The 26,622-nt window shown below is 38.4% G+C and overlaps 1 protein-coding gene across 2 annotated transcripts in view; it reads right to left on the bottom strand.

Moving 5' to 3' along the window:
* The window catches only part of Map3k7 (mitogen-activated protein kinase kinase kinase 7), a 57,583-nt gene that overhangs the window by 15,036 nt on the left and 15,925 nt on the right, over positions 1 to 26,622 (bottom strand). Inside the window, exons 4-13 of one of the 2 annotated variants that reach the window (XM_060373409.1) lie at positions 25,877 to 25,922; positions 24,294 to 24,432; positions 22,444 to 22,568; positions 19,801 to 19,929; positions 18,570 to 18,700; positions 17,242 to 17,323; positions 14,173 to 14,303; positions 13,495 to 13,624; positions 11,030 to 11,110; positions 2,894 to 2,958 (exon numbers count right to left, since the gene is read on the bottom strand). In XM_060373409.1, the coding sequence (XP_060229392.1) occupies positions 2,894 to 2,958; positions 11,030 to 11,110; positions 13,495 to 13,624; positions 14,173 to 14,303; positions 17,242 to 17,323; positions 18,570 to 18,700; positions 19,801 to 19,929; positions 22,444 to 22,568; positions 24,294 to 24,432; positions 25,877 to 25,922 (1,059 nt within the window). The remainder of the gene's footprint in view (positions 1 to 2,893; positions 2,959 to 11,029; positions 11,111 to 13,494; positions 13,625 to 14,172; positions 14,304 to 17,241; positions 17,324 to 18,569; positions 18,701 to 19,800; positions 19,930 to 22,443; positions 22,569 to 24,293; positions 24,433 to 25,876; positions 25,923 to 26,622) is intronic. The other variant, XM_060373410.1, reaches the window with a different exon arrangement.

Genomic DNA, 26,622 nt, shown 5'->3' with positions numbered 1-26,622 from the left:
AATTCTATCATGAAGACAAAGAAATATTATCAACCGCTCCGGCAGGCATATACTCACATGTATGGAGGAAGGCCTGTAACGCAGACCAGCATCTACTATGTGTACTCTCACATTCTGTAGGAACCCCATATAGCAAGTGCTATAGTGTCTAGTTGTATAAAGGTTGCTGAAGCTCAGGACAATCAAGGAGCATTCTGGGTTCATATTATGTGTCTTATTATGGCATCACTGTGGAATGGTATATGTATACTGGATGGAATCCCAAAAGGAATATGAGGTCTACTTTATAGTACTTCATCTTACTGAAAAAGGAAGGTTCACCTAAATGTGTAAAAAGTAAATGTGTCTGGTGACCTGTCTATATTGACCATTATGGTATTTATTATGGGTTACCCTTGCTCAATGATAAAATAGTTAACAGTTACGGAAAAAAAAAAAACTATTTAAATAATGAAGTTACAGATAATGAGGAACCACAACACTTAGCATTTACTAGGAGCATTTCAGTACAAATTTCATGTAGTTTTTTTTGGTTATTCTGTTTGTTTTTTGATACAGCATTAGTCTCAAATTCATTATGCAGCAGAATGAAGGCTGACCTTGCTCCCTCTACCTCCCAAGCGCTGGATCATCACATCTAGTTCTGCATGTGCTGAGGAAGAAGCACTCTATCAGCTACGCTACCTCCTCCCTCCTGTAATGTAAGACAGAATGATAAAGTTTACAGTGCCACTGAAGCTGACTTGCATTCAAAATCTCTTAACAGGGTACTGAAAACATGAAAGAAGATAGTGACTTAAATTCAGTTTCTCTAATTCTCAGTTGTCCCATCTGCAAAAAAGGTATCCACTGTCTACATTAAGACACGGGTAGTGTCTATTAAGGGTCTGCCTGGTACCAGTGCCTAACAAATGGTGGCTACTATCAGTACTAGCCTTCCAACTGTAAGAAAACTCATCAGGTAAGTACGGTCTGCTTAAACAAGTCCTTGGGGGTGGAGGATGGAGCTGTATCTCACTTGGTAGTCTCTGCCTAGCACAACATCCTGGGTTTGGTCTCCAATACCACATAGAGAGGATGTGGTGGTAGACACCTATAAGCTAAGCTCTTGGGAGGTTAAAGGCGGGGGGAATCAGGAGGCCAAAGTCATCCTTTGCTACATGGTTTGAGCATAGCCAGTGATATATTAGACCTTGTCTGGATGTCTATGGGCAGAAAAAGCACCACCAAGTCTGGCCATTTTTTCGTACTGTCAGTCTCCAGTCAAAGACTGCCAGCAACACAATAGAAGAAAGCTGGGGTTACTATTGCTGTGATGATGAAGGTTCTCTATGGGGCACCACTGACCATCTCTGGAAGAATGCTGAAGTAGGACTTCGGTTGATTGATTTGGAGGAGGACAGAGGTTCGCTCTCATTTGCCTGCTGCCAAAAACAGGGGAAATGCTACCTGAGAGGCAGACAGACAGGGGCTGCACTTGGCTGGAGCCATTCTCATTTGTAGAGAAGGGCAATGTTTTTTATGTTTGGGGTGGCAGTGACCCTCATACATTAAAGTGAATTTACTTTGTCTCATTTTCCTAGGCTCTGAGCACTATTATCTTTGATATAGCTAGTAAAGGATTGCTTTTTTCTTTCCCAAAGACATGTGGAGGCCAGATATATTATGAGTGCTTGTTAAGCTTCCCAAATTAACTGTAAACCATGTATATTGTAAGTGGTGAAGAAAATCTTTTACATATTTACATAGCTCTACATAATTTAGTTTGCTTTGCTATTACTCTCAACAAAAAAGGAGTACAAGAAAATAAAAAGTAATTTTACTGAGATTATTTTTCAAGTCAAAAGCTAAAGTACACACAACTAGTCAGTTCACTTTTTTCTGTAAGCTTCATCAGCAAAGTCTTCTTTTTCATGATAACTGTATTACATGGGCCCAATTTTTTGTCAGGCTCTTTACCAATTTCAATTTTCAGGGGTAGGGGGAGACACACTCAAAATAAAACTAAAACCAGAGGCAATCTCCTCTGCCAATCACTCTACCAATTCTGGAAAGAAGCACACTGTCAAGTTATGGACACTTATGCTGTGGGCATACTTCCTCCCACATAGTGAATGCTAGTTCATGATCCAACCTAATGCCACCACACATTTTCCTGGTGAGATGTTTTCATAGTGCACTGTGATTATTCTGTTACTTTGATCCTAAAGTGGACAGAAGGCACTTTAAGGTTATAATACTTCTTTTATTAGAAACTGAGAATTTTATAAATTCTTATAAAATAAAAAACTTTCTATGATGAAACATATTTATGTATATTTTCTTAAAGTAAATTATAGATATTTTACATATACACAGGAACTATTATGCAGGAATTTTATTACTTATATGAATAATGTACTCACATGAAAACAACAAAATACCTGATACTTAGTCGCCATTTGTTTTAGAAAACATGATAAAAATGTATGTCAAGTGCATTACTTTGAATTAATTAAAAAGTGGGTACATCAAATTACTACCATTCTCTAGGTAGTCCTAGAAGGAGCATCTTTTTAGGGAGGTATTTATTCCTCTCATTAGTAAAAGTTATTCATACTAATTATTCACTTTAGAGGAACAGTAAAGATACCTTATTAAGTCATAAATAGAATACTTTCTTACGGCATATGGGAAACAGGCACACTGCTGAACAACATTCTTTCTCATGCAGTTCAACCTGAACTTGGAACATTAGCACTTTTTCATTTTCGTATGGACTGAAGTTCAGTAGTAATAAACTTCTCAGCCACATTTTCAGGTCAACTACTTTTGCAGAGGACATTATGGTTCATCCTTGATCACTGCCTTTCATAGCTCCCCACAGACAGAGAATTTGAATGTTAAGTCTTACCTGACCAGGTTCTGGCCCAGTGACAGTCAAGTCTTGGATGGATCTACGCCTTGGTTGCCCATTGCCTTAAAACAAAACAACAATAAAAAGTAAAACTGGCATCTATTCAAATGAGTGAGGAGGGATGTAACTGCTGCAAAGGAAGTACAATTTGCTGCTCCTGGGATCTATGCAACACGTTTACAAGAAAAATGAGTAAATTCACTGTAAAAACAAACCAACCCAAAAACTGAGAAAAAAAGAGACAGAGAGAGAACTGTAACACATTGACACAAAAACTGCTGGCCAACACAGTGTGTCCTAATACAATGACACTCCTACCGCAAGAACAGCAGCTGAACTGTCTTCCACCATCTTCTGCCATGTGCTTAAACAGATGATTGCTTGGGGGCTGGGGCTGATGACGGCATCTATTTCAAGGGCCTTACGTTACAGTTTCACAGCAAGACAGCTAGCAGGTTGTAAGACAAGTCTGGCTTTAGCTGGCAGCAGTGCCTAAGAGGATGCTTAGGTTTAAATTATTGCACCGAGTCACATTTAATCCCATTAGTCTTTGTCAGAATGCAGTAACTCATCACCATGAGTAGCAGCTCAGTTTCTTCTTGGAGACAAACAACATTCATTCTATGTTCAAATATACACAGCTTGTTGGGATGGGCTACGACGAACGCCGTGCTCCAGAGACATTTATATTAGCAACAGTTCCTAATGCAATAAACAGAATTCCATAAGCAAGACTTCAGCAGAACAGAATGGCCTGAACAACAGCTTTACTCAGCACCTTTACTTGGGAATAGTTTTGTTTATTCAGTATCTTTTAACATGAGAGATCAGCTGTTAAAAAGGAAACACTAACATACTACCAGACAGCTAGCAGCTGGTACACTACTCACAGCTCCTTTGACCCTGCGAGTTGTACCGTGTAATTCTGCAACTCGTAGGCAGCACTCAGAACACACACCCTAGCAGCTGTGTTCTGATGGGCAATAAATCATCTACAGTTTTTCACACTTCATGACCTTGGATATAAAGAATTCTCTCTGAACCAATCAGTACCATTTGGCATCTTAATCCATGTGACCTCGTTATTGTTTTACATATAAACGAAATGGACTTTAAAGAGAATTATGAACGTTTAATAAGATAATACATGCAGTGAATATAAAGATCAAATTTATAGTCATGAGAGTGTATCTCATAACTTTTCCCACTAAAATTTTTTGCATACTCTGAATTCAAATTTACTTCAAATTTTAATTTACTCTGAAATAAATTTTCATTCCCAACTTTCTATTACAAAGTAAAACAATAAACTGCCTTTGTTGAATCAGACACTTTCTTGAATACTTTTAAGTATTTCTGTTTTCCCAAAACAAAAAGGATACTATGACTAATGAGCAATTTTAGGCACATTTCATTCAACACCCTCATTCTAAAATTAGCACTGATGAGACAGACTATGAAAGTGTCTGTAATTCTCTTTTCAAATCAGCAACATTTGTGAATCTGAGGAGCCACCCAGCATATGTGTCTACAAACCATGACATTGCCATCAGTTTTACCAAATACGAGCTTAAGTCTTGTTGTGGGGACTGAAATAAAGGGGAAGAAAAATCTTAAGGAAATAGGGTTAGAAAATAGGGTAGAGCCGACAGTTAACAAGCCATAAGATGAGAATTTTCATGCTACAGCATGAGTGGAAGCAAGCAGTATTAGGCAATACATTTTAATGAGCACATCCATGTCAGAAACCACCTGGCAAACAGCTCAGACAAAAGCAAAAGAGGTTGCAATCAACAAATACTTGTTGCTCCAATATTAAGTTTAAAAGCCATAATTTAGGAACACGAAAGTGAAATAACTCAAGCTCCTAGTATTGCAAATGAAAATTGCTGCATGTGTTCTTAAGAAATTTGAATTCCTAATTTTTTTTTGTGCTGAATACTAATTTAGAAACGTACTCATTTTAGAGTTAAAATGTCTTCCTTGTGTGTGTACTCTTGCTACAGCATGGGACTGGAGGTCAGAGGACAACTTGTGAGGCAGTTCTCTCTCCCTCCACCAGGTCAGTCCTGGGGATCAAACTCCACTGTCAGGTATGGCAGCAAGTCTACTGCCCTGCTCAACCATCATTCTGGCCCTCATTTTTCACTTTTTAAAGTGATTTCATATATGCACACCTACATTACATGTGCTCTAGGAAACAAAAAGGCCAGAAAATCCCAGGGCAGCATGATAGAAGCAGTAACCAGCAGTCTGCACATGATGGCCTGAATGATGCCACTATAAAAAATCCTGGAATTTCTGCAGGGCTTGATGGCGCATGCTTTTAATCCAAGGACTCGGGAGCCAGAGACAGGTGGATCTCTGTGAGTTCATGCCCAGCCTGGTCCACATAGGTAGTTTCAGGACAGCCAGGGCTCTGTAGAGAGACCTTGTCTCAAGAAAAAAAAAAAGAAAAAAAAATTGCTGAATGCCTGTGAATTGTAGAGAAGAATGGCAATTTTAAGACCTCACTGCCAGCTCATGCTGTGCACCCCCTGCTGGGCCCTACGGTAGAAAGGGAGACGAGAACCTCGGAAAGCTGCCACCACAGCTCAGTGCTTCAGTGCGGGCTGCTCTTGTGACTGCAGTCAAGTTCCTACACAAGTGTTCAGGTCATTTCAGAACAGGGCTCACACAGCCCCCTTCACTTCCTGTGGTCTAATTCGGTCCACAGCCTTCGCTACTAGCCCACTAGAGTGTCAAAGCTCAGGTAGGCTCCTCATCATAAGCAGATTAGTATCCTAGAGACCTTCTTGCCCAAAGTGCTAAAAAGCCTGAGATTTCTAAGTTCTCAATAGTAAAAATGGCTTTCACGCATAAAATAGGATTGAAAACATTATATACTTCAGTATTAAATTATTGCTAATACACCTTAAATATAACTACTAGACCTAGATATAATAGATTTAAGGTTTGGTTGAACTTCAAGAATGATACTATAAACAGTAAGATACTATAAACAGTAAGGGTCTTTAGAGAATTGTACAAAATATTTTCTATTAGGTTAGTTAAGAATGGCTTAAAATACTATTATGTAAACAAAAATACCTAAGATAGAGTATCATTTTTGGTGAAGAGGTTCTATCCTTCTTCACCAAAGGCCATATTATCACAGACTTAGAAACCACAAAGTTATAGTAAAGCAATACTGTTCATGACCTCAAATGGCAATATTTTAAGGTACTTTATCTCTAGAGTAGATTAGGGGATATTCAGATGCCTTAAAATAGAATCAAGCATTATAATTAAAACAAATATTCTATAATAATTTTCCAGTTCAGTTTTCTCAATATGTTTATATTATGTCTGCAGTATCAGTATTTATAAGGTGACTTTGCAAGTCACATTTTGATTATTTGTTTCATTTTATAGTAGCAATTAAACTGGTATAAACTATGAATAACACTTTTATGTTAGTGTGAGAGAAAAATACAGAAAGTTGTTTCAGTCATACAGTTTGTTTACAGGTATGTGTGTCTAACTGTAATTTATCCCAGTGGACTTTGAAACAAGTTATAATTGTACCTGGTGCCTCTGAGTGCTCCAGTCACTCACAGAATGACTGTAGGGCACAAGTGTTCTTCTCTCTATTGATTTTAGAATTACAAACAAGGAACCATAAAATAGCACAAATAATCCTGAGCAAAAAGAACAATGTTGGAGGGATTACCATCCCAGAGCTCATGATACACTGCAGAGCCATTATAATAAAAAATATGGGTAGGAGATACTGAGACTCATAGCCAAGCTTTGGGCAGAGTGCCAGAATCCTTATGGAAAAAGAGGGAGATAGAAAGACCTGAACGGGACAGGAACTCCACAAGGAGAACTACAATCAAAATACCTGAGCCCAGGGGGCCTGCAGAGACTGATACTCCAACCAAGGACCATGCATGGAGAGGAGGCTACTCGGTTTCCAAATGGGTTCCCTAGTAAGGGATACAGGGGATGTTTCTGACATGAACTCAGTGACAGACTATCTGATCACCTGCCCCTGCGGGGGTGTGTGTGCAGCCTTTCCAGGACACAGAGGAGGAAGATGCAGCCAGCCCTGATGAGACCTGATAGGCTAGGGTCAGATGGAAGGGGAGGAGGTCCTCCCCTATCAGGGAACTAGGGAAGGGACATAGGGGGAGAAGAGGGTCTGTAGATACTAATGTGCCTGGGTGGATGGGGACCAAAAGAACTAGCAGAATCTGAAAGCTTTTCCATCTTTCTGCCAATACATTGTCATGCAGTCCTTAAACAAAGGTAAGATGCCTAGGACAAGGCACCCAAGATTCAACACCTTATTTCTCTATTTGTCCTGCAACACAAACGCTGACACAGTGCTCTGAAGAAACAGTGCAGTAAGAAAAACCAGGAAGAGGCTGCAGACTATGCTAAAGGTCCACAGAATAAAGGAAGCTAAAGAACAGATTGCCAAGAGACACAGGCTGTCCTTACAGAGAGCTTCTAAGTCTGAGTCCAGTCTAAAGTAAGTCTTTAAGAGTGACAAATAAATTATCAGGCCTTAAAGAAATAAAGTAAAAACTTGTGGGCAAAAGAAAGCCCAACATTTACCTTATTGTCTTTATTAAGGTAGTGGAAGGAAAAACAATCAGAAAATTAAAGCAATCTAATAACAATTCAAACAAAAGAATCTATTACAAATAATTGGCAGCTAGACAGTGGTGACATATGCCTTTAATCCCAGTATTCAGGAGGCCGAGACAGGCGAATCTTTGAGTTTGGGGTTAGCCTACGCTACAGAATGAGTTCCAGGACAGCCAGAGCTACACAGAAACACTTTGTCTTGACCCGCCCCTTCCAAAACAAAACAAAACATACAAATAAACAAAACCAAACCAAAAAAAACAAAACTAAACCAAACCAAAAATACAAGTCACTGGCTAAAAAGGAGAAAGAATCATGCTTTCAAAACTCAATTTTCAAGAGAAGGCACTTAAGAAAAGCCCATTTCTTCTTTTAATAGCCCATTCTAACTTATTAGCACATAATATAACAAGCAAATATATTAGGCAGCTTTAATACGAATGTCCTAAGCATGGGTGACAACCTTCCCATCTGTATTGACTCTGCCTAGGGAGGGCCAGCAGCACCTGGCTACAAATGTGTAGTAAAATGCCACCTGTACTCCACTCATGAGCAGCTCTTACAGGTATCCTGTTTCGTATAAGATCAGCCTTAGCTTCAACTTCAGCAGGGGACAGTGAAAAGTAGAAAGGAGGGTTAGTATGCCAAAGTTTGCCAACACTTCAGAACCAGGCATAATGAGATGAGGATTGTAACTTGTACACTCTCACAGTGGGTCCTTTACTATCATTACTTTTAATAAAAAGCCAGGTGCCGCAGGACCTAAAGACTGAAAATGATGGCAGCCCTAGTAGCTTTCTTTTTTACATAAATGATGCAAATAATATGCAGTGCTTCTGAAAAGCAAAGATTAAATGGAGAAAGATTAGGATTTCTTTCTTTGCCTGGACCTGTGCCAGACATTTCATTTCTTCATCACGATGAAACCAAGCATGTGAAACAAAACTAGAAAGGCGATTCATTTGGAAGGAGGGATTCAACAAGAGGGAGAGGACAGAGAACGGGGGTGAAAATGAAAAAACAAAACAACCCCCCACATATACATGTATGGAAATGCCAGAGAATGAAAAGAAAAAAATGTTCACATCAAGTCTGTGTGTGAGCTTGAATAAGAGCTATCACTGAGAGAAAGAGCTCATGTTGACAAGCACAATGGACTCAATACAGTGCCTTCATCCGGGCCAGGGATTGCTGGGAGTATTTATCTGAAACAGATAAAACAACTATGGACAAGATATTTGGAACTGAGTTCTAGGGCTGATAAATGGGAGTTTAGACATAACAAGAACTATCTAGACAGAAGCATTTGTGAAAAATCCAATGTGTGGGAAAGAAATTGTTAGTTTAAGAAATTTGGGGAAACAAATGCCATCTTTTAAGTAAAATGCTAACAGAAAATGAGCTATTCCCAAAGGGTAGGCCGTATTACTAAGTTTAAATTTAAAATCTAACTTTTGCTTTTATGCCTATCAGTTTCAGTTCCTGATCTTGTATTCTTTTTATTAAAGGCAGAATTGATGGGTGTCTGGATATCTGGGAAGATCTAATAAGAGTATTTGGTACAATTTCTTGCTGACTAGCACTTTTATTAGAACAGCACTGCTACCCTAGCAATTAAGAGCAGAATTAATGTGTGTTCATTTCAAAAGGACACAATGTCCTAATCTCCCTAAGTGAAGTGCTCTCCAAAACGTAAGCACTAAGGAGGTGTGGAATGTTCTAACTTCTGTCACTTCAACAAGAGAATAAAAAACACAATGTGACCTGAGAGTTAGAAGATCTGGTGAAGCCTGTCCTTGTGTGGCCCTGGGAAGATTCACTCAGCATCAGAATTTAATTCTTCATCTATAATATGGCTACACTTTCAATCTAGGTACCAGAGTACAATGTAAGTCCATTAAGGTGACTATTCACCAGGAAAAAAGAAGCACCTTACCAGGACTTTGTGGCTTCTGCACTGCTAACTTTTCAGATGAGCTCTTTATAAGCAGGTTGTTGAGGGTTATTACAGATTGTTGTCATCTGATCCCTGGTCACTATAAAGCACTAGCTCTCCCCCAAACTATTACTATGCTTCTTCTTTCTCCCCCACTATTTTGTCTGCCCTTTAGACTTCTAGATCAAATTTAAGATTAAACTGTTCTTTGTCTAAATCGTTCTGATTCTGTAATGCATTCAAGGTTATTATAGCTCTATGTAAATTAGATTCTTCCATTTTTTGCATAGTTAACCCTATCAATGTTGAAATAAAATCATAAGTACTTCATTAATTTCTAAAGGAGCCCGATATATAAAAATTACTACATGAGAAATGAATTACTATTTCAACAGTGGTGACAATATTATAAAATAGGATATCACTTTAATAATTAATAAAAATATATCTCTTAAAAGTTTAGAGAGCAAAAATTAGGCCTTCAAGTATAGTTTAAATGCAATCTTAAATAAGTACTATCATGTACGAGCGAAAGTACAGAATGCTAAAGAATCCATCCAACTCACACATGTAAAAAATCTTACCAAAATTTTGGAGTCAAGAGACAAAGGAAAATCTTTAGTTAGTTTTTGTTTTTAAACACAGCGATAAATGATCACTACAAACTACCTCTGTTTTATTTATCTTGTCCTCTGTGTGTGTACATGCATGTGTGAAAGTGCATGTGAAAAGAGAGAAGAGCTTTTGGGAATCAGTTCTCTATTCCCACCATATGGGCCTTAGGGACTGACGTTAGGTCATCAGGCTGCGTGGGAAGTGCCTTTACCTGCTAGGTCATCTCACTGGCCCAATGATCACTCAAAGAACTATACTGAACGTTATTATGCCATTTAAGTTTTTATTAAAAATGGTGGTTTTTGTATGTCTATGGAATGACCACTATAAGATATGAAAGCATTTCCTAACTGACAAACTGAAGCGCCCTGTGTGGATCAGGTATAAAGCAAAGGTTGTAGACCTTCCTCTTAACCACTAGCAGAAGAGCTGACCAGCTGTCAGAGTAGTTTTGGTTCTGGCAAGGTACCCTGTAAACGACCCTCACCCGCTTTCATCTCTCTGCCCCCCAGTTAGATTAAAACTGTGCAGCAGCTCTCTTCTAGTTTGCATGCCTATGGGCTCCCCAGGGACAGGCTGGACCAGGAGCAAAGGAACCAGGGACACCAAAAGTTTCAAGGATTGTGTCCTCTACTACAATAGACCTAAGGATAGCTCACACTCGCTCCAACAGAAGACTAGGTGAACGTGGGAAGGTGTTCTCCTCTCTGTGAAGTGTTAGTTTCCTTACACTTGAGTCTTATTACTGGAGATGTGAGGTTACATCTGTACTTGGTTTGAGCATGGCAGTATACAGTTTCCTACCGTATTTTGTATCCCTGGATGCTGCATGAGAGCTACCGATTTTCCTATTAGATAAAGATTGGAGCAAGAAGCATTTACAAGTACCAGGATCATTAATCCAGTTCCACAGCTGTTACACCAACACAGGTGGTCTATGATACCTGATATGACGATCTCAGGGACATCCAGAATGTTGCCAAATGAAGCGGTTTTACGGTGGCCCCGTTTAGGCTTGGAATAGGCTGAAAAAACACACATGTACAGTATACATGCAAACAACCACAAACAGTAACACAGGAAATGACTGCAAAACAGAACAGTTCTGAAATAGTAATGTTAATTACATCTCATGCAGAATGGCATGCAGAACTATCTAACTTTTCATCCATGCTTAGGAAGGCACTGTTAAAGAGCAAAAACAAACAGTTTAAGAAGTTTTACACACTGGTTTTAGTTAGCAGGAAAACAAAAAAAAAAAAAACAAAACAAAAAAAACAACAACAACAAATAAAGACAGACAAAGCTGCAGACAATGAAGAAGCTAAATTTCCAATATGTTTTTAGAAATATTCTACCTAAGTAAAATCAAAGATATGAGGTGAAGGTAGAGGAGGGAAGGAGTGAAGGGGAGGAGTTAGTAAGGTAAGCTACCATATTTGTGCTTATGATACAAACAGGAATCAATAGATCTTAAGTTAGGTGTTTCTTGGAGTGTGCTATAAATTAAAATTCCATGATTAGATAAAAGTTATCAAATCAAAGCATAAAACATATGTTTCCCTAAGTACTTCTACAATATTACTAATTAACTGAATATTTATTACAGCTTTCAAAGTTTAGAGTATATAACTGTTAAACATGAAGGCTGTCAAAAGCTGAAGTATGAACCTTTCAAAGTAACACAATTCATTCAAAAATTCAAATTATTTAAAATTCAAAGGATATACTGTCCTACATTTAGTTGAAGAGGATAAAGTAATTTATTTATGATTATCCTTGAACTGGAAAAAGTGTCATTCCTATATGTAATCACAAACCTGTATCTGATCAGCAAAACAGGCTTAGCATAACATAAACTATTATTATGACATCATCTTTCCTTTTAGAGCAGAATCAATATTATCTGTCTACTTTGAATGATACCTGTGAAGTGAAATGTTTCTCCAACAGTGTTAGAGATATATGGGGGTATGTCTCTGTCTACAGTGACATTTGTGCTTTGTGGAGACCAGAAGGCCAGTTGACGGCCACTGATGTCTACTTAAACTTGACACTTTGAAGATTTATCTGGGACAGAGCCAGCTAGTTTCCTGCTGCTCTCCAGTCTTTCCTTTTCCTTAGCACTAGACTCTGACTCGGCTAACAGCATGTCAGATATGGCTGCAGACCCCTCCCACTAGAGATATGTGCAGGTCACTGATTATGTTACTCTGGCTAATGACATGTATGTGGAAGTTGCAGAAACTTTTTCAAAAGCTTCCATCCTTCTGCTATTCCTTCTTTCCTGCTACTAAAACCATGAAAGCGATGGCTTGAGCTGTAAGAGCCATTTTGGAACACAGGGTAACCTTGAGGACAGTAGTTAAACTATAGAGGCTGTGACACACAGACAAAGAAAACTAGCTGCCTAATGACCATGGGCATAGCTAGACTTGTCTGTGTGTGATCAATAGCTTATATGTTTAGCTATGATTATTTTCCTTCCTATTTATAGACTTTTAGTGGAGGTTGATAAAATCAGTGATTGTGATTAGTTTAGACAAATACAGTACAGTTCATTTGGATGCCACTTTCTACAAAGAGAACACACACAATCAGAATACTTTACTTACAAAATAACTAAGTTTAAAAAGTTAAAAAAAAGTCTGTATATATAATTAAAAGATATGCAGATAGACCAAAATATCCTCTGAAGACAATTTGTAAATTTTTGTTGTTGTTTGTTTACACTTCCATATTTCCAACACAATGTTCATTTTTACAATCCATTCTTCTCTAACCTTGGAAGAATCAGAAATAACATAATAAGACCCAAGCTAAATTGGCACCACTAAAATGAAACTTGGTTAGAAAAGGTGTTGGTTTACCAGGTGACGAAACACCATTCTTTTCTATTCTGGCACTTTTTGTCTATTTGCAACATTTTAAGAGCTGACAAAATGAAATTTAAAATATCAAAACCAATGCTGGTGGAAGTACTACTACCTCATTTTATCACCAAATAAGTAAACAACTATTCTTGCCAGGAGAGAGCAAAGACAATACAGCTCCTTGAACACAATTTTCTGCCAATGATTTTTTGTTTCTTGGGCTTAGCATAAAAACAGCCAATAGTCTGGTATTGGCTGAGTCTTGATTTCTTAGAACCAGTTTATGTTTGAGAACGAATAATTATATTTGATAAAGTAACAATGAAGAAGCATTTTATAATCCAAATAAATTTTAAGCCACACTTCTCTTATTTAAAATTTGAGCCAACTATACAAATTTACTGCTGGAAGCTTAAAAAATATACCGTAAGCCTACTATCTGTTTAAGATAAGTAGATATAAAACACAGCCCCACTGAGAACAATTGCATAATTCCAGTCCACGGCATGTCCTCTCTGGACTTGCAGCCCCTTTACCTGCAGTGGCAACGATCCTGGCTTCTATCTCAGACATGTCAGCACTCATCCGCTTGCCCTCCGAAGCCGGGGGCAGGCTGTCCACACTGCTCCCACGAGAGGCCCCCAGGCTCAGCCGTCCGGTTTCACTCTGTCAGAATTATAGGTCAAGCTCAATAACTGATGTCTTTACATGCATATATGCTGGACAGCTAAGGAGGAAGATGACAAATTGCTTTTCATGACTATGGGACTGTGCTGAAAGAAGGAACTTAATACTGAGAGGGAGCTAACAAAGGGGAGCAGGCTCAGGCACATCTGCTCAACACAATTCTAGCCAACAATGGCCACACTGTTGCTGAATAGGATGGAAAGATAATCTTATGAGACCTCCTCACCTGGTCTATAGTTATAGAACCAAATATAGTTCACACTGTTCCTAGGACCCTTAGCTAGGGATGGATCACTTGGAAAAGGGAAGGGCTGGCAACAACAATGACCAGGGGAAAGAAAACCAACATGTTTTATAAGAAATGGCAGCAAAATCTCATGTCTCTCACTATAAGCTCATTTGTCTGGTGCAAGAAGAAAACTCTGGATTGTTACATATCAGAATCTGGCAAATAATTGATTCACTTGGGATAATGTCATGACTACTAGTAAAGAAACCATGCAATTTTACTTTTAATAACAACAAACCTGTTGCTTTGCCTGATTTTTCAACAGTTTTGACTCTAAGCGTTTAATAGTATCATTTGTGGCAGGAACTTGTTCCATATTAGTGTCACTTTTATTACTGGTATTTGTAGAAGCGATGTCCATAAATGAGCCTAGAAAAGTAGAAACATTTATGACTACAGGTTGAGAATATATCAATGCTTCATTCAATAACTGATAATAAGTAACTGACATAAATAAAAATAAAATAAGGGGCCAGAGAGATGGAATAAGACTTCCACACCAATGAAGATACTTGGAACAAGCTCATTTTAAATGAAAGTTACAGACAGCACAATAAAGAATCAACCAGTTCTTTAAACAGTTGAGAATAACCTAGGGGTTTAACCCTGAAGGAGAACTGAGGGCCATTAGCTGAGGCAGGGAGGAGACAATGACTGAGTTTGAAGGATGTACCCAGAACTCAGTTTGGAAGGCACTGCTGAGTCCCCACTCGTATTAAGTTCTGGATATACAAGGGTAGAATTCAGGTAGAAGATGAAGACAAGTGCTCCTTCTCTTCTAGTCCCAGGCACTCCAGAGCCATGGGTGAAGACATGGCCAAGTTCAGGAACCACAGCACATACAACCAATTGGGAAAATGGCACAGGAATAGCATCAAGAAAGCCAGTTACAAAGATAATAGGCTCTAAGGGGTTGGCCCCACATTCCTGAGGAACATGTGCTTTGCCAAGAAGCAGAACAAAAAGGCTGAAGAAGATGCAGGCAGATGACAGTGCAAAGGTGATGAGTGGATGTACAGAGATCTCTAAGGCACTTGTGAAGCCTAAGGTGGTTAAGCCCAACATGCAAACTTAGCCTTATTGTTTTCATCACTCATCTCAAGCTTGGGAAGGGGACTCAAAGCTACATGGCCAAGGGTTGTAGGTTCTGCTAACCAATGCCCCAAATCTGAACCAAGGCAGTGGCCTCAGCTCCAACTCAGGCTCAGGCTTCAGTTCCAGCTCAGGCTTCCAAAGGTGCCCAAGCCACTGTGAAGGCCCTATAGAAGAAGTGGCTCAGGCCAGTGGGAAACAGATGACTGTTGTGACACACCTACACACTATCTACAGATGGCCAGTGCCCAATGCTGTTTTACAAATAAACTTGGGGCAAGATCTGTTGCGGAGGACAAAGTCCTAATATCGGAAGAGATAGCCAAGGAAATGGAAATGAACGACTATACAAAAGCCAGTGGCTGAGTCCTTGGCATATATAACTGAGGAAATGCCGAAGCACCAGCAAAGAAAACTAAGAACAAGCTGGGGTAATCTCAGAGACACAGTGCTTGTTTAGCTTGCACAAAGTCTCAGGTTCTGCTTGTTCTGAAAGACAGAAATGTAATTTCATAACTACTATAAAAATCCTAAATTACCAGAAATATAATGTAAAGTTCAGATTACTACTGGGTCCTAAACAACTGGAAAGAGTATGAGGAGAAACTGTCAACATAAAATTCTAGTCCTTTGCTTAATACAGAGGAAACTGGAGACCTCCACAAGAGTCACTCTGCAGCCATAGTTTGAGAGAGAGGAGGCTACGTGAAATTGATGCTACAGATGAGCAGAAGGCAGCCAGGGCTTTGGAATGCAGATAGTACTTCGCTCTTGATATGTTCCTAGTAGAAAGGTGACAAGGTAGGAGAGGAGAGACAAGTGTCTTCCTGTGGGGAAGGGGAGGTAAGATATGATATGCAAGCAGAAAATCTTGCCTTTGATTGGATCATGGGCAGGCAGCTGTAAAACAAAGCAAAACAAGACAGAAAACAGAGAAGGAAGGCACAGATCTAAGTAGCTATGTGGACACAAGGAATCTGTAGAAGATACCTTCAGATGACTAAAACTCTCTTAGACAACAAATAAGGTTAGCCTACAGCATGGACTACAAAGACAGCTAAGCTTTGAGGAGAGCAAGGCATCTGGGAGAGAGGAGACGGACAGTTGCCCAAAGGCACTAAGCATTCATTCACCTGAGGACAGTCAGTGTGTGCTGTCCTCAGCCACATGCACATGAGGAGTAAGCTCAGGGTCAACGAGGCCACACAAGCGGAAGAGAGAAACTCCACCCCCAGGTATGATTCCTTCTGGATCATCACTGACCAGAATTAGGTGGAGGGACCAAGTTAAAAAGGGCCTCTGGAAACTGAGGGTCAGTGAAAAGGTGGCAGCATCAAGGGCTGGAAGTCAGAAGATGAAAAGGAAAAAACACAAGAGAGTTCTGGAAAAGTTCACTGTAGAATTCAGGGCAACTCCAAGGTTTTTAGGAAAACAGAATTTGAGCATCATTAGCCAAACAAAAACCTAAAAACAAATAAACCATTTCAAAGCAGGAAAAGAGACTAATGAAAACATTTGTCAGAAGAAAGAGAAATGTTAAAACGCAGAGTATATAGTACATATATACTTAAATGAACAAGCATATTTCTAGATGAAATTAAATAACAAAATGCCATATATTTTGTGAAATGGAATTTCTCTAATTTAGAGTACTATTTCTACTATTTTTGATAACCTCAAACTACCACTTATTACTTTTATTTTATATTTTAAAAAAATGAACTTCTAATTAAAGCAGTTTCTTTAGAAAAACAAACAAACAAAAAGGAGCACAAAGTCAGTGAGGAAAGCTAATGTTCACAACAATCTGCAGCACTTTCACATCAACAGTCGGGGTGTAGTGGCATGTATCATTCCTTAGTCAGAGAACTCATGGGGTTTTTGAGGCAGGACCATGAATTTGAAAATAGACTGAGTGAGTTCTGGGTTAGCGTGGATACAAAGTGAGACCTTATATTAAAAACATGAGATTAAGCATCAATTTAAGAATAGCATTCACAGCAACATAATAATCAATCCTTTAGATCTAACTAAGCAGTAACTCCAGACATGGAAGCTTAAGCTCAGGTACTTCATAAAGAGTGAGGCACATGGAAACCCAAACTGCAGTGAGACCTGAGAAATGAGGACCCCAAATGCAAACACTGACATCACTCCTTTCTTCATGACAGACTTCATGTGGTAGAGGGATGTGGCTCTCACTCTATCCGTTTACCTGTGCTGGTGGCTGAGTTGCTCTGCCCTTCGTCAGAGTACTGACAAGGATACTGTAACGGCTCATCCGCTCCTGGAAAGTACTGTAGTAAAAGCAAGCCACAATTTAAAGTGCCTTTAGTACACAGTAAACACTGCTAAATGAACTCAAGAGCACGTCTGCTCACTGCTTTAGTTTAAGGTGCGGCTGAGGTAGACACGGCTGTTTTCCTCAGGAGCGCACTGACTATGGAGCGACATCTGTTTCTGATCATACAAAGATGGTGAGATGGGCTCCTTTTGGGTAGTTCCCTTTGGACAGTGGCACGTGGCTACCCCAGGCACTGAGATGACGGGAAAGAGTAGCTCTCTAGAGGAGCAGGTGGAACAGCAGGGGTCAGTGCTCACAGTGCATGGAACGTGGAAGAGTGACATACATTGTCAAACTGCTGCAAGGACTGTTTCGTCTGACAATTGGGAGTGAACACTTCTGAATCCCTTTAGAACTGGTATTTTAAACATTAACATATCTTATGTTCAAAGCCCTCTTATGAACTGGGGGCAGAATACTAAAATATTTACTGAACAATGAAAGTAAAAGTTAGGGGAAGATTTTTTTCAAATCAGACAAAACTTGGGTAAACAGTTTTAATTTGACTAATGCAGCCTAAAGTTTACATGTATAACTTAAGTCAAAGCTACCACTTAGGTCTCTTGTTGGAAAAAAAACATCTATCTTAAATAAAAAGAAAAAATCTAAAATATTTGAAATAATTCTAAAATGATTTGATTTGTAGAGTAGGGAATTTGATTATCTTTTCAAAGGGGCTTTTAAGATTCCATAATGCCTAGAAAAAAAAGTTTAGTTTTTACTGGCATTTGAAAACATGCAACACAAAGTCAAAACAGTAAAAATGACCATTACTCAAATACATGTCTCCTAAGTGTTCAGGACTCTGTAGAAATGGCTCGATTTTGATGAAAATCTGATGAATGCAGTTTAGTTCAGCATGTTTTTATTCACATATATATAGGCACTGCAAAGCTTTAGACACCTTATACCAGCATCTCTCCTACACTCTGGTGCCCAGGAACAAAATACTTGTTTATAAAGGTTAGTATAGAACAGTGAACCCAGAAACCTCTTCTAACCATTCTGCCATTACAGAGAGAGAGTTTTTTTTTAAAGTAATGTTTTCTTTTCTGATTATACAAGTAATAAATGTCTAACTTGAAAAACAAATTACAATGCAGAAAAAAGTTAGCATTCCTTCATTTTAAAAGCCCATTAGAACTTGGCACACATTAAAGTCCCCCCAAACCCAAAGCCCCTCAAAAGAAGGATTATACCCGCATCAAGTGAGTCATTATTTTCACAATTTCCTCCATTGAAGGGCGCTGAGAAGGGTCCTTAGACCAACAGCGGGTCATCAGGCTCTCAATGGGCTTAGGTAGATTTTTGATCAGCGGTGGTCGAGTACCTATATTTGAAAATTACAGAAATAAAAGAATTATCTATCGAAAGAGCAGTGCAAGAGTTTTTATAGTTTATTTCCAACAATATCTGAATCAGCATTTTTTTTTTGCCTTTTAGTTTACATTTGTTGTACCTCTATGTCTACATTCACAAAGGGCAAACTCTAATAAACTATACATTTAACAGCACACAGTGATAATACATTTGTTTATGGCACATGGTAATAATAACAGTGAGAACTAAGACTTATTTTTCTTGGGCTAGGTGCACGCCTTTAATACCAGCACTTGTGAGGCTGGTGGAACTCACAGCTTCTAGTTCTGCCAGTGCTACATAGTGAGACTGTGACTCAAAACCCAAGCCAAACTGCCACAAACATTCTTTCAACAAGTAGCAAAGGCTAAATGCGTTAACTAAAAAAATAAAACCAAGTAGCTGAGGAAAGATGAATTTCCAGACTACAAAAATTTCAAATGTGTTTGAAAAAAAATCTTCCATTTATAGAAACTGGTTAAGCACAGTATCACACTCACTGACTTCCTTCAGCTGTGGTGTCCCACTCGCTGTTTTCCCTTAGCTATCCTGTCACACCTACTTCTCTCAACTACGGTGCCACACTCCCTCTCTTTCTCTCTTACGCTGTTGTGCTCACCGACTTCCCTCTGCTGTGGTGTCACACTCACTGCTTGCAGTTAGCCACTTTACAGACTGAAAATTAAGAAGTTTTTGTAATTTTTAAGCCTACGATGGTATTCTTATAAGCCTCCCCTACTCAAGAGTGGCTTCAGACACAATGAGATATTTGTAGGTTATTAATTCTTTTACTCTGTACTTCACTGATAACCATTTGCTGAAAACTGATAGAAGAAACATGCCATCTTGGTCAAGGCTCCTATATTTTCTACAATGACATTATGGGATATAACCTTAAACTTGGTAGAGGAACCAGAGACAGAGGTATGGAGGGGCACAAAGGAAGGTGGACTGGTAACAAATAACGACATTTCAATGTCACAAATACACGAGCTCTGGGGAGGAGGACTGGAAAATTTTCCAAAGATGAAACATACAAAATATATTAAAGAAAGATTGCTTTTGACAAACCATTATGAACAGCCCACATGATTCGGAAAGCTGGGCCACCAATCTCATCAAAGGGTTTCCGGCGTGTTATCACCTCCCAAAGGATAATACCCCAGCTGAAGACATCACACTTTTCACTGTAATTGCTACCTACAAAAAAAGGCAGTGTAACCTTGAGACCTGTTCCATACAAATCACAGCGACAACTAATTTTATAAATTCTAGAAGAAAGGGTATTTTGGACAAAAGATTGTCACACGCAGAGTTAAACAATTATTTTCCTAAATGTTTTCAACAAATGTATTTTAATGAATTAAATATAAACAATATACTCAAAATCTACATGAGAAAGCCAGTTATTTTCTACTCAACAAAACACACTGGCTTTCCTTCTTCAGAATGTAGATGGATCCCTTTTACAGGCATAGTTTGAAACACCTTTATATTTCTTTCTGTAATTTTTCAATTATTTTTAGAAGAAGGCTTATTTTATTTTTATTTTTGACTATGTGTATGCCTGTGCACCATGTGTAAAATGCCCATGGAGGTCAGAAGAAATCATTGGGCACCTTGGATCTGGAGTTATAGGCCTTTGTGAGGCTCTATGTGGGTGCTGGGTATTGAACCTGGTCCTCCGCAAGAGAAGCAAGTGCTCTTTACCTCTGAGCCACTGCTCCGGCTCCTCAATTTCTTTTAAGAGTGCTCATTTGGAGATGGAACCCAGGGCTTTTTTATATAAAGCATATGTCCTATAACTGAACTATATCCACAGCTCCTGTAATTTGTCGCCTTAATACTTTTCTTGCTTTACTGTGATAGCATTCTTTGCTATCAGAATACAGCACTGTTGTAATTTAGTGGCTTAAAATTCTTAATTTAAAAAATTCAAAAAAACTTAAGTGATTAAAATTATGAGTAACTAATGAAAACTAAGCATATTATGAACAAAATTATATTACGAAGATGAAAGATACATAATCATATATATATATATATACACACATACATATATATCTCCAAAACAACCACCAGCAATAAAAAATTCACACCTCAATTATAATGACAGGTTTCTATGCAAAAAATACACAATAATATAGAACTGCCACCACACAGCAATCTAATTTAGGCAACAGCGGCTACCTGATGATATCGTCCCGAAATTTAGAAATTTACATAACCTAAAAATCTGTGTTTTGCTGCCCTCAAAAGAGAAACAATTACTTTTCATAACCCCTTTCTTTATTTACTACAACAATAATGCATCACTGTAATGCACAGAAAGTGACATTAAATAAGTGTTTGAATTAATAGAAAAGACGTCTGCATTATCCAGACGAAAGAGAAGGCATTATCTAATTTTATGTAATTAAGCATCTTTAGTCCAACACTTTGTTGTCTCCCCCCCATCCCCGTCTGTCTCTGTCTTATGAGACTGGGTCTCTCTATATAGCCCTAGCTATTCTAGAACTTACTATGTAGACCAGGCTGTCCTCAAACTCAAAGACATCTGCCTGCCTGTAATACAACATTTCATAATTAGACTTCAGGGAACAACAGGCTGTGTAGCATTCCCTCTTTCTCTGGGGTGGGTGGCTAAACACAAAGAACACAAAAAGTTTAAAAAAAATCAAGAAAAAACAAAAAAGCAAAGCCCGATTCTTGAATGCATTTTGAGTATTATGGCACTCATACAAATGGAGATTCACACAAAGCCCATTTCTTTAGCTCAGTGTCGCTCACTTGATGTTTTCATACAGAAACTTAAATATATGGACTGATCTTATGAATCTGGCATGAGCTAAGAAAATGTGAAAGAAGACAAATGAGAGCTTACCCTTTAATGATAGATCTCAGTGCCATATCTGGGCCCAGGGACTTGTAGCCTTTTTAAGGCATCCTGACTTAAATCTTCAGCATTCTTAATTTTTAACTGAGAGCAAATCAGAGCAAAGGCTCAGCTTTCTCCTTATTTGGGGCCTATACAGTCTACTAAGAAGTCTCCACAATCAGTGAACCACTGCTCATAGGGGAAATACAGGACTAAGTTACTAAGTCTTTGTTCACAAAAATGTCAATTAATCAACACCTGACCCTGTTTTGTGTGTGTTTTTAAAGACTCTCCACCTCACACTTTAACATTTCCTGTCAAACTCGCAGCACTCTAGAGCATGTCTGAAAGAACGTCCTCTAACATGCATTTTCACACATCTTACATATTCAAAGCCTTCTTGTGCCTAGGCAACAATACTCCTTGGATCCTGTAAACAACAAAACCACCATGACTGCCAGTGGAAAAAGGAAAAGCATGGCTCTGAATAAACTGCAAAGGGCCACTTGTTCATCTTCCCAGAGAAACAACCTTGGAGTGCGCTATATATGACTCAAAATGTGTCGTCATACTTGAGTACTTTATTGCCGAGCACTTGTGAAAGCACCTCAACTACAGTTATCAAGTAGAGAATTTCTCAATTATGCAACCTGTGAACAATGAGGACTGACTGGCTGTACATATGTGTGAATCTGTACAGAAGAAAATTTAAATTCTGCCTTAGGCCATACTCACTTAAGACCCTTTTATGTACTATTCAGAAGCGTTACAAATGCATCCTGGATTTACAGGAATTGAGGCCAATTACCAGCCATATCATGCTTTTGTGACTGTACCTTCAAATACTTCGGGGGCCATCCAAGCAGCACTCCCTTTATTATTGGTCATGTGTGTCTGGATATCACAAGCTGTACCAAAATCGCAGATTTTTAGAACTGTCCCTCCTGCAACCAGCAGCAGGCTATTATAAAAAATTCAAAATTTACAAAGTTAGTAGTTGACTTCATAGGAAGAGATAATTATAAAACTGGAAAAAGGGAAGTTAAACAAATGCTATTATTCAACCTCTGTAAAACATTACTTGGGTCACTGTAATGGCCTAATGGAGGAATATCAATAAGAATCAGATGGACTTAACACAGAGAACATGGGGAGACCATTATATTCATATTTTGATGTCTCCATCTCTAGATCCATGACAGTTCCTAACCAAACATCCCTTTGGCTGAGACAGACATGGTTTTCTTTTTCTTCTCTTTCTCTGTCTGTCTCTTTCATGCTCTTTTTCTTTGGTTTATCAAGACAGTTTCTCTGTGTAGCCTTGGCTGTCTTAGACTCACTTTGTAGACCAGGCTGGCCTCAAACTCACAGTGATCCATCTGCCTCTGCCTCCCTTGAATGCTGGGATTAAAGACACGCACCACCATGCCCAGCTTAGAAATGGTTTTAAGCTTTCTGAAATGCAGCACTATGGTGTCCTGAAGTGGGAATTTAATCACAAACAATTATTACTAAAAGAACAGCAACATTCAATAGAACAAATAATCTCACTGAAGATAAAGTAAACTACATCAACACAAAAAGAAACCAATAGTACTGGTTTATTGCAGTACAGGAAATTGAACCAGGGCCTTGTACCAGACAAATGCCCTATAAGTGAGCTATATCCACAGACCAGTAGTTCTTATTTTATGTCTTTATTTTGAAGACATTTCTCAATGTTTAATCTCAAAACTGTTCCTGAATTTAGAATGTCTGTACGTGTGGGGAGGAGTATGAATCTCCTAAAATTAAGACAGTCTAATAAATGCTAGGAATGTTCCAGAACTTCAGCTTTCTAGGTGCTACAGTTCAAATACAATTAATCACCAAACAGTATCCTTTTACATACAGAGCTTTACTTTTGACAATAAACAGAGATGGCTCAAATACAATTAATTACTAAACAGCATCCTTTTACTTACAGAGCTTTACTTTTAACAAAAAACAGAGATGGGTAATAAAATGTGAATACTCACACTGTAGTAACATTCAAAAGAAATGAATGAAAACACATTGTAATTATATATCTTATTAACTTTTTGTATGTAATGTTCTACTTACACTTTAGACATCTAGGAAATTCTCTAATTACAACAAGCAGATAAGCCCTTATTCACTATTGTACACTACCAAACACTTTTGTCATATTCTACTCTTGTATGCATGCAATTCAACAGAAACTGTTTAAAGGTTCTTTTGAAGTGTCAGGATTCTTACTTCCTATGGAGAAATCTGGGCTGCCCGTGTCTGTACTCAGATTCAGAAATGCTTTCTTCCCCCTAAGAACAAGAACACCACTGGCACAGTTCTGCACAGTGTCTACCCTGTGTAGACCCTGTTCCTGTTAGGAATATAGCAGAGACAGTAATCAGACTTGTCTCTGCTCTCAGGAAACCATGCAGGGACTGTTTTAAACACTACAGGAACAAAATGGAACGTATAGACTAACAGATTCTAATTATTATCATGTAAATTTGGAGTTAGTAAAAACATCTCCCACAGACACATTCTAAAATTAAGTTTAGAAATACAGCTAGATGAGAAAAGTAAGTAAAAAAATAACAATGTAAGTAAAAAGGGAAGAGAACTTGAATTGGGGGTGGAAAGAGCAGGAGAGAGCCAGTGTAGTACCGCTAACACTTACTTTGGAGGCTTGAGGTCCCTGTGAATTAGAGCTTTGGGCTGCATGCTGTGCAGATAAGCCACTCCTTGGGAACACTGTAAACACCAACTCATGGCATGGGCAGCAGTGTAATAAGGCAATGGTTCAGCACCATGCAGCACTGCAAGGGAAAGGCACAACAAACTAAAAAGAACTTTATTGCATATAATATGAAATAATATAAATGCAAGCACCATCAAAACACATACATGAGTATTCTTTTACAAATATTGAAGTCCTACTTTTAAACCTTTTCTGGATTAAAAAGAAAAAAGATAGCTCCCCATATGGTTCAAATAAAATTAATAATACTATCATACTTTTAAAAATTACTAATATCTTTCACATGACATAAATTATAAGCAACCCTATTCATTATGAGGGTGGAATAGAGAAAGAGTAAAACAGATGGCCACATCAGGTGTTTACAACTGTATTTTCTATTGTAGCTAAAAAACTAGCAGTTCTCTCAAATAAAATGAGAGCACTATACACAAACTAACAAAGAAGTATAGATAGCAGTGAGTACAACTAAATGTATACATAAAATAAGGTACAAGTAGAGGCCATCTATTTTATAAAGCTTAAAGTATACACATATACATATACATGAGGTTGGTATTTTTAAGGTGAGAGCTTTGTTCCACAAAGGTAATGGCAGCACAAAAGTTTTTTTTCATGATAACTGCTGTGGTTTGAATGAGAATGGCACACAGACCTGTATGTGTGAAAATCTGGCTCCCATATGATGGAACTCTTTGGAAAGGATTGGCAAGAGTGGCCTTGCTAGAGAAAGGATGCCCATGGGGGTAGGCTTTGCGATTTCAAGATCCAGCCATGCCCAGGGTGCTCTCTGCTTCTGCTTTTGGATAAAGATGTAAGCTCTCAACTGTTCCAGCTAACATGCTTGCTGCCACAAAGCTCCATCCTTTGAAACTGTAAGCCCAATTCAACACTTTCTTAAATATGTTGCCTTGGTCATGGTCACAACAACAGGAAAGTTACTAAAACAGTACAAATTTAAAATGAGTAAGTTTTAAATTGTTTTATGTTTTAAAAAGGAAACAATAACACATGGTGAAATGAAGTATAACCAAGGAGTTCTAAAATGAAGGGTTAAAACTGAAACAGAGGGAAAACCTATTTAAAAAGCAACTGTTACTTCATAAAGTTTGAACATAATGAAAAGTATTGTTAGTTCAAAAAGTGTAGGTAATTGTCATAGCTTTCTTGCCAGAAGTCCTTAGCAATGAAAAACCAAACCAAACCAACCAACCAAAAAATAAAATAACTTCCTCTGTGAACTCTGACAGTAAATTGTGAATAATAACAGGTAATTTAGTTTTTATTAAAAGCTTTCTAGGGGGCTCGAGAGATGGCTCAGAGGTTAAGAGTACCAGCTGCTTTTCCAGAGGTCTTGAGTTCAATTCCCAGCAACCACATGGTGGCTCACAACCATCTAGAATGAGATCTGTATACATAGTAAATAAATAAATCTTTAAAAAACAAAAAGCTTTCTAACTGCTTCAATCTACGAGCTAAAAGCAGGTTTAGCTGATACTCACCATTGTACAAGGAGCCTCCCTCAGCATACTCCATCACAAGACATACCTGAAGGAAACATATGGCGGAATTAACTGGAATGACAACATTGTTGGGCCCTCCCTGCAGACAACTTAGTTTAATTGTCTGATTGCCCTAAAAATTATTCTTTTGGCTACTACCATGTGACTGACAATGATAGAAGGGACAGATATCTATGATCTAAAAACTTTTCCTTTACCGTGCCTGCCTGTGATCCATACTAAAATAGATCACTCTACTTTGAGGACCAAAACATACTTATAAAACCTTTTGAGAACCAGTGCTAATAAAGATATGCCGTAGGCCATCAAGTCTTATAACAATAACAAGTGAGTTACTGGGCAATGTTGGCGAGGAGGGCAGACAGACAGGGCATGCACTACGTCATGAGGCTTTTATTCAGATGGGATCCGGTATAAGAAGCAGAACCCACTACTTGCTTACATACTAGGATAGTTCCAGGGCAGAAAAGAGGAAGGGGAAAAGAGTGAGGTTTCCTTTTGTTGGCCTCTCATTGGCCACTGCCAGGTTAGCTAAGTTAGTAAGACGAGTGGTAACATAACATAAGGAATGCCAGGTGATCTCTGTAGGCCAGGAATTACGAGGGTCCATATGTAAGAAAGCTAAAAGCTTACAAGAACAACTTCCTTTCTTTCTGGAAATTAAATTAGTTTTGAGAATTGTCATTAACTTAAGATGAAGGAGCTTTATAAAATGGTGTGGCCAT

The sequence above is a fragment of the Meriones unguiculatus genome, chromosome 20 (genome assembly GCF_030254825.1).
Source record: "Meriones unguiculatus strain TT.TT164.6M chromosome 20, Bangor_MerUng_6.1, whole genome shotgun sequence".
In the NCBI taxonomy this organism is placed as follows: Eukaryota; Metazoa; Chordata; class Mammalia; order Rodentia; family Muridae; genus Meriones; species Meriones unguiculatus.
The sequence above is the reverse complement of the archived record's forward strand: the minus strand, read 5'-3'. Positions and strand labels throughout refer to the sequence as shown.